General features: G+C 39.0%; 1 protein-coding gene across 4 annotated transcripts in view; it reads left to right on the top strand.

Moving 5' to 3' along the window:
- TENM1 (teneurin transmembrane protein 1) overlaps window positions 1–16,570 on the top strand; it is a 764,948-nt gene that overhangs the window by 431,167 nt on the left and 317,211 nt on the right. For all 4 annotated transcript variants that reach the window (XM_032882345.1, XM_032882346.1, XM_032882343.1 and 1 more), the window contains one exon: window positions 2,712–2,952. In XM_032882345.1, the coding sequence (XP_032738236.1) occupies window positions 2,712–2,952 (241 nt within the window). The remainder of the gene's footprint in view (window positions 1–2,711; window positions 2,953–16,570) is intronic.

The raw sequence follows: 16,570 nt of genomic DNA, 5'->3' as shown, positions 1-16,570 counted from the left end.
TCCTTCTCCATGGCCATTGGAGAGAGTTCACTAAGACCTTAAAGGGGGAAACCTACTGCTCTGTGAACTATCAAATAGATATCCAATGGCCACATCAGAATGAAAGAGCTCAGGGGACACTGAGAGGGGTTCTCTAGATCCCAGGGGAGTGAAATAAAAGCTCTTAGGAATCTTACCCTGTACCTAGCATTGTGCTTATATGATATGCAAGAAAAGGAGATGATCTTGCTCTATGAAATATGCAGTCAATTTTGGTAGATAAGACAAAAACATGGGATAACAGGAGAATGCTATAATATTGCAAACCCAGGGGCCAAAGTTATGATAAGAATAGTAAATGTTAAAGTCAGAGAAGACAATCATATTTATTTTCCAAAATACCATATGGAAAAAAGTGCTGGGCTGGGTGGGAATCATCAGACATAGGCTGACAAATTCATGCAAGGTGAATGACTTTGAGCAAGTCACTTTACCTCTCTGAGCCTTGGGTCCTCATCTGTAAAATGGAGAGAGGAGGAGGAGGGAGAGCTGAACTAGGTGATCCCTATAGTCATTTCCAGTCTGAAAGTTTCATCCTTCTACTACATTTAATAAACAAGTAGTCACTGACATACTATGTCCAAGCACATGTTACATGAATTAAATTTAATTGCTAAGAGAAAGGATTATTATCTCCATTTTACAAATAAAGAGTTAACATTTCTAAATGACAGAGGCAGAACTCAAACCCAGGTTTGCTGTAGCCCCAAATTCTATGCTCTTTCCACGATGCTGCGCCACATACTATTATACCAAACCACCTTCCTTTTCGACGTTTAAGGAGATAAGATCTAAGGAGGGGAACAGATATATAAACAAATAACCACAATGGAAGGTGGTATGTCTTAAGTGAAAAATCCAGAAGATATGGAGGATTCCGTGTCTCTAAAGCTTAAGGGGGTAAAGAGAGCTTGTATGACAAAGGTCTACATGTAGTGAGTGGAGCACTGGCCAGAGAGTCAGGAGACGTGGGTTCTAGTTTTGGCCATGCCAAGTGTCCCTGGACAAGCTGTTCTCTGGACATCAGTTTTCTCATCTGCAAAACGAAAGGATCTTCAAGGTCTTTGGGGTTCCAGCATTTAATGCTTTTCTAAGTCTAAAGATGGAAAGCATACTTCTAGTTATGGTTATGAATATGAGCCCAGAGGTTTAAAAAAATTAATGAGATGTTAAGTGCTTGTGATGATATTTTTAGTGGATATGGGATTTGGGCTGGGCCTGGAATAATGGGGTTGATTTTGAAAATTCATGAAGCATTTTAGTTCCTTTTAAATAGCCAAGGGTAGCGGACTATCTAAAGGGATATTTTATATTAAAATGAATGATCACTACTCCTTCCCCTATCTATGTTTTGTACATTTTCCTTTTTCATATAGCAAGTTTATTTAAAGTCGAAAACATAGCCAAGAATTTGTCATGCTCTTGGGGCACTGGTATTATTTTAAAATATGAATACCATGCCAGTGTCTTTGAAATTCAAGTTTGAGGTAAAAGGATGGAAAGAAGTTGTTTTTTCCCTGTGATCAGCCACTGCAAAGTGAGTCTCAGCACAAACCAGCTGAGCCCTTTTGCTAGGCATGGAAAGCCTCTGGCATTTTTCTGCTTTTCAACTCTCAGTCATTTGGGAGGTGGGACAAAGCCATGCTGTCTACAAAGTTTATCCAGAACGTGCTGGTGTTACAAGAGATCACTTGACATCTATTATGTTTCTCCTGTAGAAAAGAGGTGGCTATCAGCTACAATAGTGATTCCTTTTCAAAGGGGTTTAATTGGGGCATTTCTCATGGGCCAAATTCTAACTCGCTGTCTATACATGTGCCTGCCAGGAAAACAGTGGAAAAATACCAAACAATAGCAACAACAGAAGTCTGAGGACCGCTGTCCCAGGCTGCCCCCACTGCAAACAAGCAGAGAAAAAAAAATGGTTTCCCTTCTGCCAAAGCTGCGGCTAATATGGCAGAGCTCCTAGAAAGGTGTGGCAGGTGGAGGAGGGGAGCAGACTGTGTGCTGCATGGCCATGGAAATACATACAATAACCTGAACAAACTCCTTTTAGCCTACCTCTAACAAGTAGCACTCTTAGTTGGGGGCGGGGGGATGGGTGCTGGCGAGGAGATGAGTTTCAGGCAGTTGAGTTCCACACTCAAGGAGCTGAGCTGTTTTTCTGAAGTAGGGATTTGCTTCTGTGTAGGCAGGCTAGCATCCTTTCCTGAGGTGAGCCAGAAGGTGGCCTTATACTTTTATTTCGAGGGTCAAATGATTTCTCTTGCAACAAATGTGTGCCTTTCACTGGTATTTTCTGAAGTGAGACTTTTGCAACTGATGGAAATCGGCTGACTTCTGTTCTGTAACTTAGTGTCTTCTTGATGATTTATTTGTTCGGTAGCAGAAACTATGACAAATTGTGTGAAGCAGCCTCATTTACTTTTTAGCTGCTATAGCCCTGAAGAATTTGCATGTAAATGCAACTGTGAATGTTTTACATTTCATAAGCGTGCTGCACGTGTTTTTGTAAGTTAAGTGACATTTTTACAGATAGACTGAACTTAAGATTCGGCCCCCACCCCACAGGTTATATTCTTCTGAAATCCTCAGTCTGACAAGCTGTGTTTTCCTGACTGCCAAGTGGGAGAGTAAGTCTCTATTTGGTGTTTTTCTTCTCTCCTCTTTAGACATGCAGAGCAGCCCACACAACCAGTTCACCTTCAGACCCCTCCCGCCGCCGCCGCCTCCTCCGCATGCGTGCACCTGTGCCAGGAAGCCACCCCCTGCAGCCGACTCTCTTCAGAGGAGATCAATGACTACCCGCAGCCAGCCCAGCCCAGCTGCTCCACCTCCCCCAACCAGTACACAGGATTCGGTTCATCTGCATAACAGCTGGGTCTTGAATAGCAACATACCCTTGGAGACCAGGTACTTGAGCTATTATTGATCCCAATAACTTAAATATTGGCAGAGGATGATCCCACCTAGTGCAGAAATTCATTTCACCATAGACCTCTACAGAGACACACAGATGCACACAGAGAGGCACACCCAGATGCCTGGGCAGAAAGCAGACCCCTCTGCAGGCACAGGAGCACACACAGATGCACACATCTAGATTTGAACACACTCACTGACACAGACCAAAACAGATTCACTTGGAAAGATGAAAGCACCGTTGCATAAACACCCCACAGGCAGCCACCCACCAAAACATATGAAACAAAGCAATTATCTAATCTACCAATGCTCCTTCCATGTAAAAGGCGCTCACCCCTTGTTTTAGGAAACTGCAACATTACAGGAAAATCCAAACACAATTAGAGGAACAGTGATAATTTGGATTTCATTTATCATAAGATTCTTTCAAAAAGTAAGTTGCCTTCAAATGTTTTTAAAAAGGATTTGCTTCATAGATTGAAGGTCCATGTGTACTTTTAAAAACTCGATTCTGCCTCTAGGGTGCTGTTTGGACTTTTGACAAAAAAGTTTGCCTCTATTTTTCTGCCACTTCACATATTTGGGCTTTCAGATTCACTCTTTAAATCTTTGTCATGGGATTAAAGTTACAGATCTAGGTGTCTGGGTCATAATAGACTTTAGCACTAGAGGCAATTAAATGAGAAATTATTCATCATTTCTAGGCATTCCCTCTTAAATCAAAAATTACAACTTTCTATTAACACAGAAAGACATTACCCAATAAAACGTATGATTTTGTTATCTTTTAAATTCAAGGACTTCCCCTTGCCTTCTATATGCCTTATTTAGATCTACTACCAAAGCTTCTTCTGAACACATTTGTATGTAAACAATGGGTTTAATATATCACTTGATAAGCAATGTGTGCTGTCAACTCTGATCAATTTCCATCCCAATATCTGGGAATTGGAATGGAAAGGGGAGGACTAATAAACCCACATTATGAGCCTGCTTATTTTTTTCCATAGCAGATTAAGTTATATGCCAGCTGTGGCAAATGTGAATATGTCACCACCAACAGACTGAGAGCATTGTGGCTCAAATCCAGGAAACTCTATATCATCCATCACTATTAGATTAAATAGATTCATAAACTGATATTTCTGTTATCTCCCAAGAGAAAATATAACAGTCAGCTTGATGGTGAAGATAACCCAATTAGAACTGTACTAGTGATAGTGTTTGTGTATCGTTTCTTTCTTTCTTTTTTTTTTTTAATGAAAGAGGAAGGTGAATGAGGTGAGAGAAGCAGAGAACAATGTATATCTTGAAGGAGTTTTTGCTAATGTTGGTGATTTACTCACTCCTTTTTAAAATTTATTTACTCACTCTTTTAATTCCTTTGCAGGGCTTAGTGATAGAGAGCAAAGGAAACAATGGGACAATCTGGTTATCTAGCAATCATGACAAGGGAAAAAAATCATGACACACTCCTTCCCTCTAAGAATCTGAATAACAGGAAATCTGGAAGGAGGATGGGGAATGGGTCTCAGGCAAATGAAAAGGGAAAACTATTCTTATTTGAAGTGTACATCTAGGCATGTTTGTACAAACTGCACCCACGGACCTTCTGTATCCATGCAAGGAATGTATTAATTGGTCTCAGCTTCATAAGAAGCAGAGAAGAACATAAGTTTTCATGTGAGATTGTGCAGAGAGTACCTTTTTAGTACATTTGGGGATATATTCAGTATCACAAAGACAAATTTTTTAAAAACCTAGAAACCCTATCAGCTTGATGAGATAGGATTTCCCAAATATATCCTTGAAAATGTTTGCTTCACATGGAGTCAGTAAAAGGTAACTCTGGGAGTGTGCTGGCAGGTAGTGATGTGCGTCAGCTTCCTCATCTCTAAAAGTGAACGTAGAAATGCCTGTCTCAACAAGTTGTGCAGAAGATCAAGCTAGTATGGCAGAAAGTTCCTCGTACATTGCAAAGCGTTATACAATTCAAAGGTATTGTATTGTTTTTATTTTTTAAATCATTATTGAATTATTTTAAAAATTAAAAAAATAAAAATTCTTTTAATTAAAAATTCTATTAAATGTAACTTTATTAAACTTTATTAAAAATTCTGTTAAAAACAAAATTTTAAAAAATACTGTTATCCTTACTAAAGTAGTCACAAACCTCTGCTTAAATAGCTCCAATATAGGTAATTGATTTATTCCAAAGGCATTTCATCCCATCTCAGGCAACTATTGGAGGATTCTTATTGAACCCAAATCTTCCACCTCTTAATTTTGCCCATTTCTCCCAGATCTAGTTCTTCAGTCTCCCAGAATAAGTAAAATGCCTCACACTCCTGACAACCCTTCACTGCTCCTGATCCTGTTCTTCTTTGACCTAAATGTTTCCCTATCAGCTGGTTTCAGATCCTCCATCCTGGTCTCTTTCTTTAGAATACAGTTCTAAACTACTGCCTGCACTTCTCTTAAAGTGTCCTACCCAAGGCTGAATGCAGGTGGGTGGTTTTATTAGGCTCCTTGGTAGCAGGGAACAGTTTGTTTAGGTTGCCTCAAATAACTGAGAACATCTTTTCAAGATTAAGTAGTCCCCCCTTATTGGCAGTTTTGTGTTCTATAATTTCAGTAACCCATGGTTAACTCTGGTCTGGAAACAGATGATCCTCCTCCTGACTTAGCATCAGAAGGTCAGTAGTAGCCTGATGCTGTGTCAGAAGGCCTAGGTCATTCCCACATTTTATCTCATCAGATAGGCATTTTATCATCTCACAGCATCACAAGAAAAAGGGAGAATACAGGAAGATATCTTAAGAGAGAGACCATATTCATATAACATTTATTATCATATATTGTTATAATTGTTCTATTTTACAATCAGGTATGTTGTTAGTCTCTTACTGTGCCTGATTTAGAAATTAAACTCTATCATAGGTATGTATAGGAAAACATAGTATATATAGGGTTTAGCACTACTATTCCTCGTTTCAGGTATCCATTGGGGATTTTGGAATGTGTCCCCCTCAGATAAGGGAAGACAACTAACTGTATTCTCTCAGTCAGGTGAAGCCAAGGGGAGAGAAAGGGCCATGTGCTTTAAAAAAAAAAAAAAAAAAACTATAGCACGGCCACCTCTAGCTGCCCCTTGAGCAAGGGCTGGGAGCAGAGCTGATGTACATTTAGATGAAACTCTCAGCAATCACCGTGATTGACTCATTCCAAAATTTGTGCTATGACTGACAGTTGGTTGCCTCCTTTGTTCTTTTTTGTAAAAAAAAGATTTTTTTAAAATATTTTATTTATTCATTTGGCAGACAGAGATCACAAGCAGGCAGAAAGGCAGGCAGAGAGAGAGGAAGGGAAGCAGGCTCCCCACCGAGCAGAGAGCCCAATGTGGGGCTTGATCCCAGGACCCTGAGATCATGACCCAAGCCGAAGGCAGAGGCTTTAACCCACTGAGCCACCCAGGTGCCCTTAAAAAAAAGATTTTATTGGTTTATTTGAGAGAGAAAGAATGAGCAAGAGAGAGAGAGAGCACAGTTGGGGGGGCGGGGCAAAGGGGGAAGGAGAAGCAGACTCCCCGCTAAGCAGGGAGTCCAATGCGGGACTCAATCCCAGGACCCTAAGATCATGACCTGAGCCACAGGCAGATGCTCAACCAACTGAGCCACCCAGGCACCCTGTCCCCTTTGTTCTGACTAAATATTTCCATTAATGCTGTCTACTCCAATATCAGCTTTTTGTTGGTTACATAACACTACTGGTATACATTGAGAACACTTAGTAATTGAACTCTTACAACTTCTTAAAAAGTTCTGAGGCTAAGCCACCTTTCTTATATTCTAAAATTGTATAGTTGGAGATTTTTAAAAAGATTTTATTTATTTACTTGACAGAGAGAATGAGAGAGCGAGAGAGCAACAAGCTGGGTGAGGGGCAGAGGGAGAAGCAGGCTCTCTGCTGAGCTGGGAGCCCAACACAGGGCTTGATCCTGGGACTCTGGGACCTGAGACAAAGGCAAACGTTCAATTGACTGAGCCACCCAGGCTCCCCTATAGTTGGAGGTTTTTAACTGTGTGTTTGGGATGGGGGGTGCAGGTAGAAATATGTTTAGAGCCTTGATTTGGCTTAATTTGATTTCACCTTCTTAGTCCATGGATGCATAGCTGAATTCTAATTCTGCCATACAAAGTATTTGCATTGTATTGATCCCATAACTGTGTCATCTGTATTTTTGTTAGGTTTGCTCTCCTCATTTTTATGTGAGTCATTAATAAAAATGTTATGTAAGGGGCACCTGGGTGGCTCAGTCAGTTGGGCATCTGCCTTCAGCTCAGGTCATGGTGTCAGGGTCCTAGAATCAAGCCCCATGTTGGGCTCCCTGCTCAGCAGGGAGTCTGCCTCTCCCTTCCCCTCTGCTCCTACCCCTGCTTGTGCTCTCTCTCAAGTAAATAAAACCTTTAAAAAATGTTATGTAGGACAAGATCAAGGTAGGAGATCTGTGACATGCCACTGGAGTCCATCCTGGGGGTTGACACTTACCCATCAGGCAACATTCTTTTACTAGGATACCACCCACATTTCTCCATCTTGTTTATAGGTATATCATCAGAGACCTTGTCAAATGTCTTGTTGATATCCAGATACAGTATGCCTACATTTTTACTGATCTGCCAGTCCAATAGCCATGTAAAAATAAAAGTGAAATGAGATTTGTTTAACATGACTTGTTCTTAGAGAATTTGTGCTGCCTGCTCATGGTTAGTATCTTTTTAAAAAGTGCTTGCAAATCATCCTATTAAAACATGTTCTAGAACTGTGAACTCAGTCAACATCATATCCCTTGATCTAGTTTAAGGATCCCATGTACTTCCTGTTTCTTTTAAAAACCAAAGCCAGTATGCTGTCTCCAGTCTTCTGACACATATCACCGATACCACACCTGAAACTTTAGCAACTATGACAAGGCAATAAAATATACAAGACTTGTCACCACTCTGGAACGGAATTTTAATTCATTTAGAACAGTTGAGTGCCTTCTTATAAATGCATTGACTATCTTAGGTTTCAGTTTATGGTTACAGATGTTTACTTTACCCTTTTAAGTCTCTGATCATTCTTATCCACAAGGAAAGCGAGTCATTGAGAAGGCCTCCCTGATCTTGGTCATCCAATAGGATTGCATGAGTTGTACATCTACCCATGATCTTCTTATTCTAAACCTGTATCTAAAAAACAACAACAACAACTTTATGTTGTCTTCAGCAGGTTTTTTTTTTCAAGTTTCAGGCTAATTTGGGGTAGAAACCTTCTTCGCATTATTTTCATCACACCCTCTTATATTTATTTATTTATCCTTGATTTTCATCTCCTCCTTTTGTTCCATGTTCTTTAGAAATCTAAACTGAATAGAGAACACCCCATGTGGGCATACTAGTTTCAATAGGCAACAAACCTTTCCAACTCTTAATCCATCTTCTTGTTTTTTCAAATGTCTCAGGGCATAGAATCACATTGTCTTCACTTTAGAGAACGGTTTTCCTAAAGTCTAGGATTTTGCTTCGTAATGTACTTTTTGACTCTAAGCTACATTGTTGCTTCCACAAAAGGTTCCCATCACCTTAACTCACCAGTTTCTCTTCTCCAGTCAGTAAGGGAAGCAAGTCTTATTTTTTCTACCTTCTCGGAGGTAGAGTTTTCAGCAAAGGAGGTTGAGGACCTGTCACATATTTGCCTTTAGTTAAATGATACATCTAGCAGTTGTCTCTGGAGTTGAAATCACTCATGTTCACTATGCTTTACTCTTAGGACACTTTTGTGGTCTATGTTGGAAATGAGCATCCATTTCCTCCACCTGGGCAAGTGGCTTTTTGGAGACTCCCTGATCCACCATCTATTAGCTGTATGAACTTGGGCATACTGTGTTAACACTACCTCAGTCTTCTCATCTGGAAAATAAGGATGATAGTAGCAACATTTTCCTAAGGCTGTTGTGAGGATTAAAGGAGTTAATATCCACAATGTATTTAGAGCAGCCAGGCACATAGTAAGCACTTGGTAAATGTTAAGATAATAATACCGACAGTAATACACAAGAAACTCTACTTTTGTTCCTATTTTTGTTTTCATCTAATTAAAGATGTTTCTACCCTTATGTTCATGCTTTCCCCAGGTAAACACAGCATCATTTCACTTCCTCTCTTAGTATGCTTTTAAATAGAACATACTCTTTTGCCACTGTCTTAGTCCAACTGGGCTGCTGTAACAAAAACGCCATAGACTGGGATTTTTAAAGAGCAGACATTTATTTCTCACAGTTCTGGAGGCTGGGAACTCTGAGATCAAGGCACTGGCAAATCTGGCATCTGAATTCCTATTTAATAGACTGCTGTCTTCTCTCTGTATCTTCACATGGCAGAAAAGGCAAGGGAGCTCTCTGGAGTTTTCCACTCATAAGGTCCAATTTGGGAGCTCTCTACCCTCATGACCTAATCTCATCCTAAAGGCTCCACCTCCAAATATCAACACACTGCAGATTAGATTTCAACATGTGTATTTTGGGGGGATACACTCAGTTTATAGCAACTACCAAATTCCAATCATTAGAACCATTCCCTCCCTTAGGTTGTGATGGCACATGTCCGTGAGGCTTTGTAAGAGTGCCCTATGATAAATCTTCAGAACAGCTTCATTGTTACCTGCCTTGTGTCATTCATAGAAATAATTTCCCCACTACCAAGTATATTCAGAATTACGTCCTGCCCTGAGCCCTCCCTTACTCAGAAATCAGCCTTTCCAGATCCTCCTCTAAGCCTTATCTTTTTTGTGGTGGGATGAGAGGAGCATCTTTCACAACCGGGAAAGATGCACACATTGCCAAGATGGAAATAGAGAGTCTGGGTGATGTGTGTAAGTGTACATGCTCAAATAACACTGGACTAAGCTACTTAATATAGTTGTGATTTGGGACACATTACTTAACTTCCATGGGCCTCGATTCCCATCTGTTCTGTGGAGAAAATGGCAGATCCTCCCTTGTGTGGTTGTTTTAAGAACAGAATAAGATAATCCCTGTAAAACGTCTGCTCAGAGCTGGGCACATAGAAAGTATACAGTAAACAGTATTTTTTATATAAAAGCCTGGGACTGACATGCTGGCAAAGAGAAGAATTCAGGGTCATGACATTTGGAAGATCAGAAATAGCAGACAGGTCAGATTTTGAACCCAGGCTGTAGGGCCAGGGTCTTTACATCCAACCACTTATTGTAGTAAGGAAGGCAAAGTGAAATAAATAACAATACCATAAGTGCTCTATTAAATTTGAGTAATTCCAAGGTAGGAACACTTGGAGGTGGTAGATCTAACCCTAAGGAATTGTTGAGATAGGGAAATGGGAAAGTAGAAATTTTCCTGAGAAAATGGCCTGAAAGTAATTTATTACTACTAATAAATATAATTAATAATAAAATCATGAGGCAGCAGTAGGTGAAAAATGGAGGAAAAGACATTCTGGGAAGAGTATTACACTGAAAGGCATGCATAGTGACCAGTTATCCATTTTAGTAATATTAAGACATTATCCTTTCTATTCTTCCCCTCCCTCTTCTTCCATTTGCCATTTATTTATTTTTTAAAATTTGTTTTAAATTTTTATTTATTTATTTGAGAGAGAGAGAGAATAAGAGAGAGAGAGAGAGAGAGCACTCACGAGTTGGGCAAGGGGCAGAGAGAGAAGCAGACTCCCTGCCGAGCAGGAAGCCTGACGTGGGACTTGATCCAGGTCCCCGGGATCATGACCTGAGCCGAAGGCGGATGCTTAACCTACGGAGCCACCCAGGCATCCCCATTTATTTTTTTTAAGATTTAATTATTTTTTTGAGAGAGAGAGAATGTGTGCCTGAGTGCAAATGGGGGGAGGGGCAGAGGGCAGAGCCTAATGCAGGACTCCATCCCAAAACCCTGACATCTTGACCTGAAGCAAAATCATGAGTCAGATGGTTAACTGACTGAGCCACCAAGGTGCCCTTCCATTTGCCATATAAACCCTTTACTAGGTTGTCTGGTCTAGATATACTGGTCTGATATATTCCTTTTAATACTAATAAGAGATCATCATTCTGGAACCAAAGTCCATAATTTTTAAGCTATGATCCAGAAATCAAACTTTCATTCTGAAACTCCTGCTGTTAAATTGCCATATTCTCCTTTCTTGTCCAGAGACTCATCCTTGGATATACTTCAGTTTGCAGATACTTTTATTCTGATTCTTCTCCAGACGGTCTCTCTTCGCCTGCCTGTGGGATGAGCCTCAATCCCAAAACTGTTCTATACTTTTAGTGGTACAGGGTTATACCTTCCTCATGAAAGTTGGAAGAGTGGTTAAGAGTTTTGATTGTAGAAGCCAAAAAATGTGGGTTTGAGTTTCAGTTCTGCTCCTTATTAACGGTCTATATTTGGGCAAATTATTGCACCTTTCTGAACCTTAGTTTCCTTACCTGGAAACTGGGTTAATAATGCTCATTTTCATACTGTTGTTACAAGGATTATTTTAGACCTCACATGTGATTTGCCCTCATTTTAGTTTCCTCCCTCTTTCTGTTATTCCTCTGCATCATATTCCTCCTTTCTCCATTCCATTGGTACTGGCTTTTGTTCCATTCTAGCTTCTCAGAATCCTGACTGAACCACTTTCTTTTCTGTGTTGGTCTTTCAATTCTGTCCACACACTTTGTATGTGAGTAGATTGCTCTGCCTTTAACACAAGGTTAAATGGAGTAGTACTCATTTATATCAGGAACTCAAACATAACCCATTCCCCACAGAAAACTGGGACAGTTCTCTTAGCTTCTTGACCTCTTCATCCGGATTTACTTTGAAATGAAACTATGGCCATTTTTAGTTTCTCTTATTTATTCTCTTTGCTACTCCACAATTCAAACTCCTAACTCAAACTTTACTTGATACTCTTACTCATGGGGAATTTTTGGCCAAGTGTTGGCTCTAGATCTTTACTTGGACCAGCCTTAAGAGATGATGATGGACATTAACTATGATCTACTCACCATAATGAGTCTTACTTAAAGATTTTGCTGTGATATTTAATACTATTAAGAACTTGGATTTGATATTAACATAGCTGCTTCAACTCACAAAGACAAATCAGAATTGTGTGGAGGAGTCATGCCTGGCCAGAAGAGGGGGTAGCAGCTATTTTCATTGACTTTTAGTGTATTCTGACAGATGGCTGTAGCTTGGTATGAGGCTAACTGCCCTTGCTGGCTTTAGGCCAGTGTGACAGTCAACAGGGTTATTTTTACAAAAGAAGAGTCAGGGCCATTGATGGAGGAGATGTTGGCAAAGAATGGAAAGAAATGAAATCTATATGACGCATGTTTGTGACCAGACTTTTCGAGCTAGTGTCTATCTTGGGGAAATAAGAAATATTCATTAATAGTGATGGCAGTGATTTAAGTATCTATGGAGTAATACTCCTTAAATATTAACCCATAAATGTAAGTTCTCCAGTGGTAGTTATATTTCTTTGTTACATAGTACTGCTAAAATATACCTAACATTTATAAGTAGGATTTTTTTCTTTAGTACATTTGCAATGGAAAAGTAGATTTAGAGACATAATTTTTTCTTTCAATAATGACTAAAGAAAAAAAGCTCAGAATGTACATATTCAGTGCTTAGATCTAACAATATCTCATGCTTTAATCCTTTAACAGCACTGGGGTTAGCAAAATCTATCTTCAGCTACAGATTTAAAGATTCTTTTTAAGACGGGAAAAGACTTCGTAGAACTAATCTATGCCCTATAAATCCTGTTTACTACAGATGAGCAGGAATCAACCAAGCTTTTCAGCCTACACCAAATGATGGATGTGGAATATGTTGAATTTACATGAAGGAGAATTCTGTAGCCTTAAAAATATATGTTACATAGGGAGAGTAAAAATAGATCTATAATAGTCTATTGTGCTAAGGCAGTGAAGAGCAGTATTTTGGAGATTATCGTGATACAGTCTCTAGTCACTTTGGTGATGGTATTATTTTTTAAAAAATGCTTTTGATTTGAATATTTTCAGTTTCACTTTCAAAGTATAAGCCATAAGCAAACATAATGTGTTTCATTTTATAAGGAAAGAAAATTTCACCATAGGTGAGATGAAATCTGGTGTTAATATGGAGAATTTTTTAGCAATTCAAATGTGAATCTAAACAGATGTTTCAGGGAATTTTTTTAAAAATGAGTTGGTTGGTGAAATATGTGAGTGTACCAAACCAAAATTAAGGTTTTTTTAAGATTTTTATTTATTTATTTGAGAGAGAGAGAGGCAGAGGGAGAGGGAGAAGCAGGCTCCCCACTGAGCAGGAAGCCCAATGCAGGGCTCGATCCCAGGGGATCATGATCTGAGCAGAAGGCAGATGCCCAAGCAGCTCAGCCACCCAGGTGCCCCCAAGATTAAATTTTAAAGGAATCTCTGCTAACTCCCCATGTCCTCCATGCTATTTGTTACGCTCCACAAATAAGTGAAACCATAGGAGAAGGCAGTTGGGGGAAATTGGAAGGGGAGGTGAACAATGAGAGACTATGGACTCTGAAAAACAATCTGAAGGGTTTGAAGAGGTGGGAGGGTGGGAGATTGGGGGAACCAGGTGGTGGGTATTAGAGAGGGCAGGGACTGCATGGAGCACTGGGTGTGGTACAAAAACAATGAATACTGTTATGCTGAAAATAAATTAAATAAATAAATAAATAAATAAATAAATAAAGGAATCTCTGTACAAGACTTTTTACTTACCTATCTATATACAAGACTATATACTTACCTATCCTGGGTTGTATATTTAAAATAGAAATATCTGGTTTTGATCAAGAGAGATACTAGTCCTGAAAAATTTCATTGACTACAAAGTTACTTATCCAGTTAATCATAATAAATATTTACATTGCCATGTCAAGTTAATAGACACTTGTCGGTTACATTTTACTAGAAGTATGAAATGTATTTGAAGTAACAAAGAATGATTTTCCTGTCAATTATTCTCATTTTCTACAGAGGTGTGTGTGTGTGTGTGTGTGTGTGTGTGTGTGTGTGTATGAAAGACATTCTACTAAACATCTCCCTTTGGGAGAACCCAGCTGGCTCTTTATTAATTCCACAACACAAAAATGTTTGTAGCTTTAAAAGCAGAAGATAAGATCAGGTTAAGTCTTGAGGTCTTTGAAATGTCTCTGTAAGAATTGTGAAAGTGTGGTACTGACTATTCCATTTAAAGAACAAGAAAACTCAAAAAGAATTGCCCCCTTTGGCAAAGAGATAAGCAAATAAACAGTAACATCTGCTTCTCCATTCTGTTAATCTTTTTTCGTGTGATATCTGAGTATATAAGAATGTGTGTAATGTGAATATTTAAAATGAAAAACAGTTCAATATAAATACTATGATAAATTAATTCTAGCATAAATAAGTTTTTGTAAATTTTGACCAATATTTGTTGAGTGCCCACCATGGATCAGCCAGTATTCCAGTTGCTGAGGCTACAACAGAGAACAAAACAGACAAAACCCCTGCCTTTATGGAGCTTACATTCTAGTGGGGGAGCCAGCCTTTATCCTCAGCTTTAATTATATTGGGGCTAATAATATTTTAGGACCAGGGATCTATAGATGTAGTATGGGAGAAGGAGGAGAGGAGTCAAAAATACCTCTTAGAAGCCTTTCTTAACCTGCCTTTGCTTTCCCACAGCACCTTTCAGAGAATTTTCCCTTATCTGTGGGCTCCCAGCATCCTGTGCATGTGCCTATGAGGACCTTATTCCATTGTATATTTGCACTCTCCAAATATTTTATTTACTTGTCTTTATTCGCTGTTGCAACTTGAGTGAAGGACTATGTCTTCCTTTTTTGCTTTGATTCCTCAGTGCTTAGATAATGTTGTTCAACAAAATTTTTGTAAGGTATATGGACAGACAGAGTGAGCAGAGAATTAAAGATGGAGTAGATTTCTGAAATTGGAAATAGTAGTTGGTTGGAGCAGATAATGAGGTTTGTTTGGGGAATATTGAAACATCCATGTGGGACATCCATACTGGAAATGCTCAATATCCAATAAATAGTTGAAAATAAGGATCTGGGTCCCAGGAGAGAAAGAAAGAGAAAGTTTTCCTCCTACCACCTACCAAATGCTTGCTCTATGCTGAACATTTCGTCAAGCCATTATCACATTTATTCTTAACTTACATTTTTTAAAACTGAGGCTTAAAGAAGTTGAACAATATGTTGCAAGGTCACCCGTTAGTATGTAATGGAGCTAGTTCACTCCTGTGTCTGTCTGATTCCAAAGCTCATGATAGACACGAATAATGGAGAATTTCATGGGTAGACATAATAATTGAATTTCCATGAGTGATGGAGGAAACACTGAAAAACCTAGACAGAGTTTAGTGCAAGAAGACCATAAACCAAACCATCACACCATTTACATCTTAGAGTAGTTCAGAAAGAAAATAAGCCAGCATAGATAATTGAGGAGTAATCATGGAAGAGAAGACACAACAGAAACAAATTCAAGGAGATCATCATCACCATTTTCAAATGCTTCAGAGGAGTGAACTTGAATGTGGATGAGAAGAGACCATTCTTTCTGTCAACTACAGACTTGTTGACTTTGAAGCAGCCAATTTCAGTAGAGTGATGAGACTGAAGCTAGACTGCAGTGGGTTGAAAGAATTGATAAGTGGTGAGAAAATGGAAGTGGAAGGTAGACTACACTTCTGAAATGGAATAGTATATTGAGAGGAAGCTGAATTAGGACAAAACTTTCATATAAATTGAAAGGAGGAAAAAAAGAGGGGGGGCTACATTCAATGTGGAGGTAGATAGTAGTCACCAGTAGAGCAGTCTAGTTGAGGGAAAGAAACCAACAGACCAAGTTGTAGATCAAGTTTCCTTACTGGTAATAAACATGAAAACTTGCAGGAATGGTCACATAATGCAGAAGAATCCTGAATGCTCTCTCACAGTGGTAGAGGTTTTCCAGGTTGCCAGGTTTCAACAAGGGAATACAGCTGATGATGCCACCACCTCTGGGGATTATAAGTCCCTTAGTGCAAGAAGTTTGTTTTTCCTATTCTTATAGTAGAGGGTGGCCCTAAACCCTTTCACCCTTATTTAACGTTGGCTCAAATATAAGTCATATTTGATAAAAGGGCAAGCAGCTATCACTGGCCAACCCAAGATTATCATTTAGACTTCCTGTCTCCATGTCATACACAAAACACTAGGTAGTCCTGTGTTGCTAATGAAGATACTTAATAGTGACATATGTACACACGGGGCTTTCATAGACATTATAAAATCTAACTTATGATTATTTTGAATTCAACTATCAAAATATTAAGTATAACATAAAAACACAGATATCACTGACTCTTTCCTTTTCTAACATAATATTACTCTCCCAAATAAATTGACTTTCTCTTCTGAAAGAAAATATTCACACTCTGCTATTTCCCCTACCTTTCGACTAAAATAATTGTTTTTCTTTAAAATCTGTAACAGTCTTATTCTTCCACATTTTGTCATTCAGT

The sequence above is a fragment of the Lontra canadensis genome, unplaced genomic scaffold, assembly GCF_010015895.1.
Source record: "Lontra canadensis isolate GAN:19392208 unplaced genomic scaffold, GSC_riverotter_1.0 scaffold81, whole genome shotgun sequence".
NCBI classification, from domain to species: Eukaryota; Metazoa; Chordata; class Mammalia; order Carnivora; family Mustelidae; genus Lontra; species Lontra canadensis.
The sequence above is the reverse complement of the archived record's forward strand: the minus strand, read 5'-3'. Positions and strand labels throughout refer to the sequence as shown.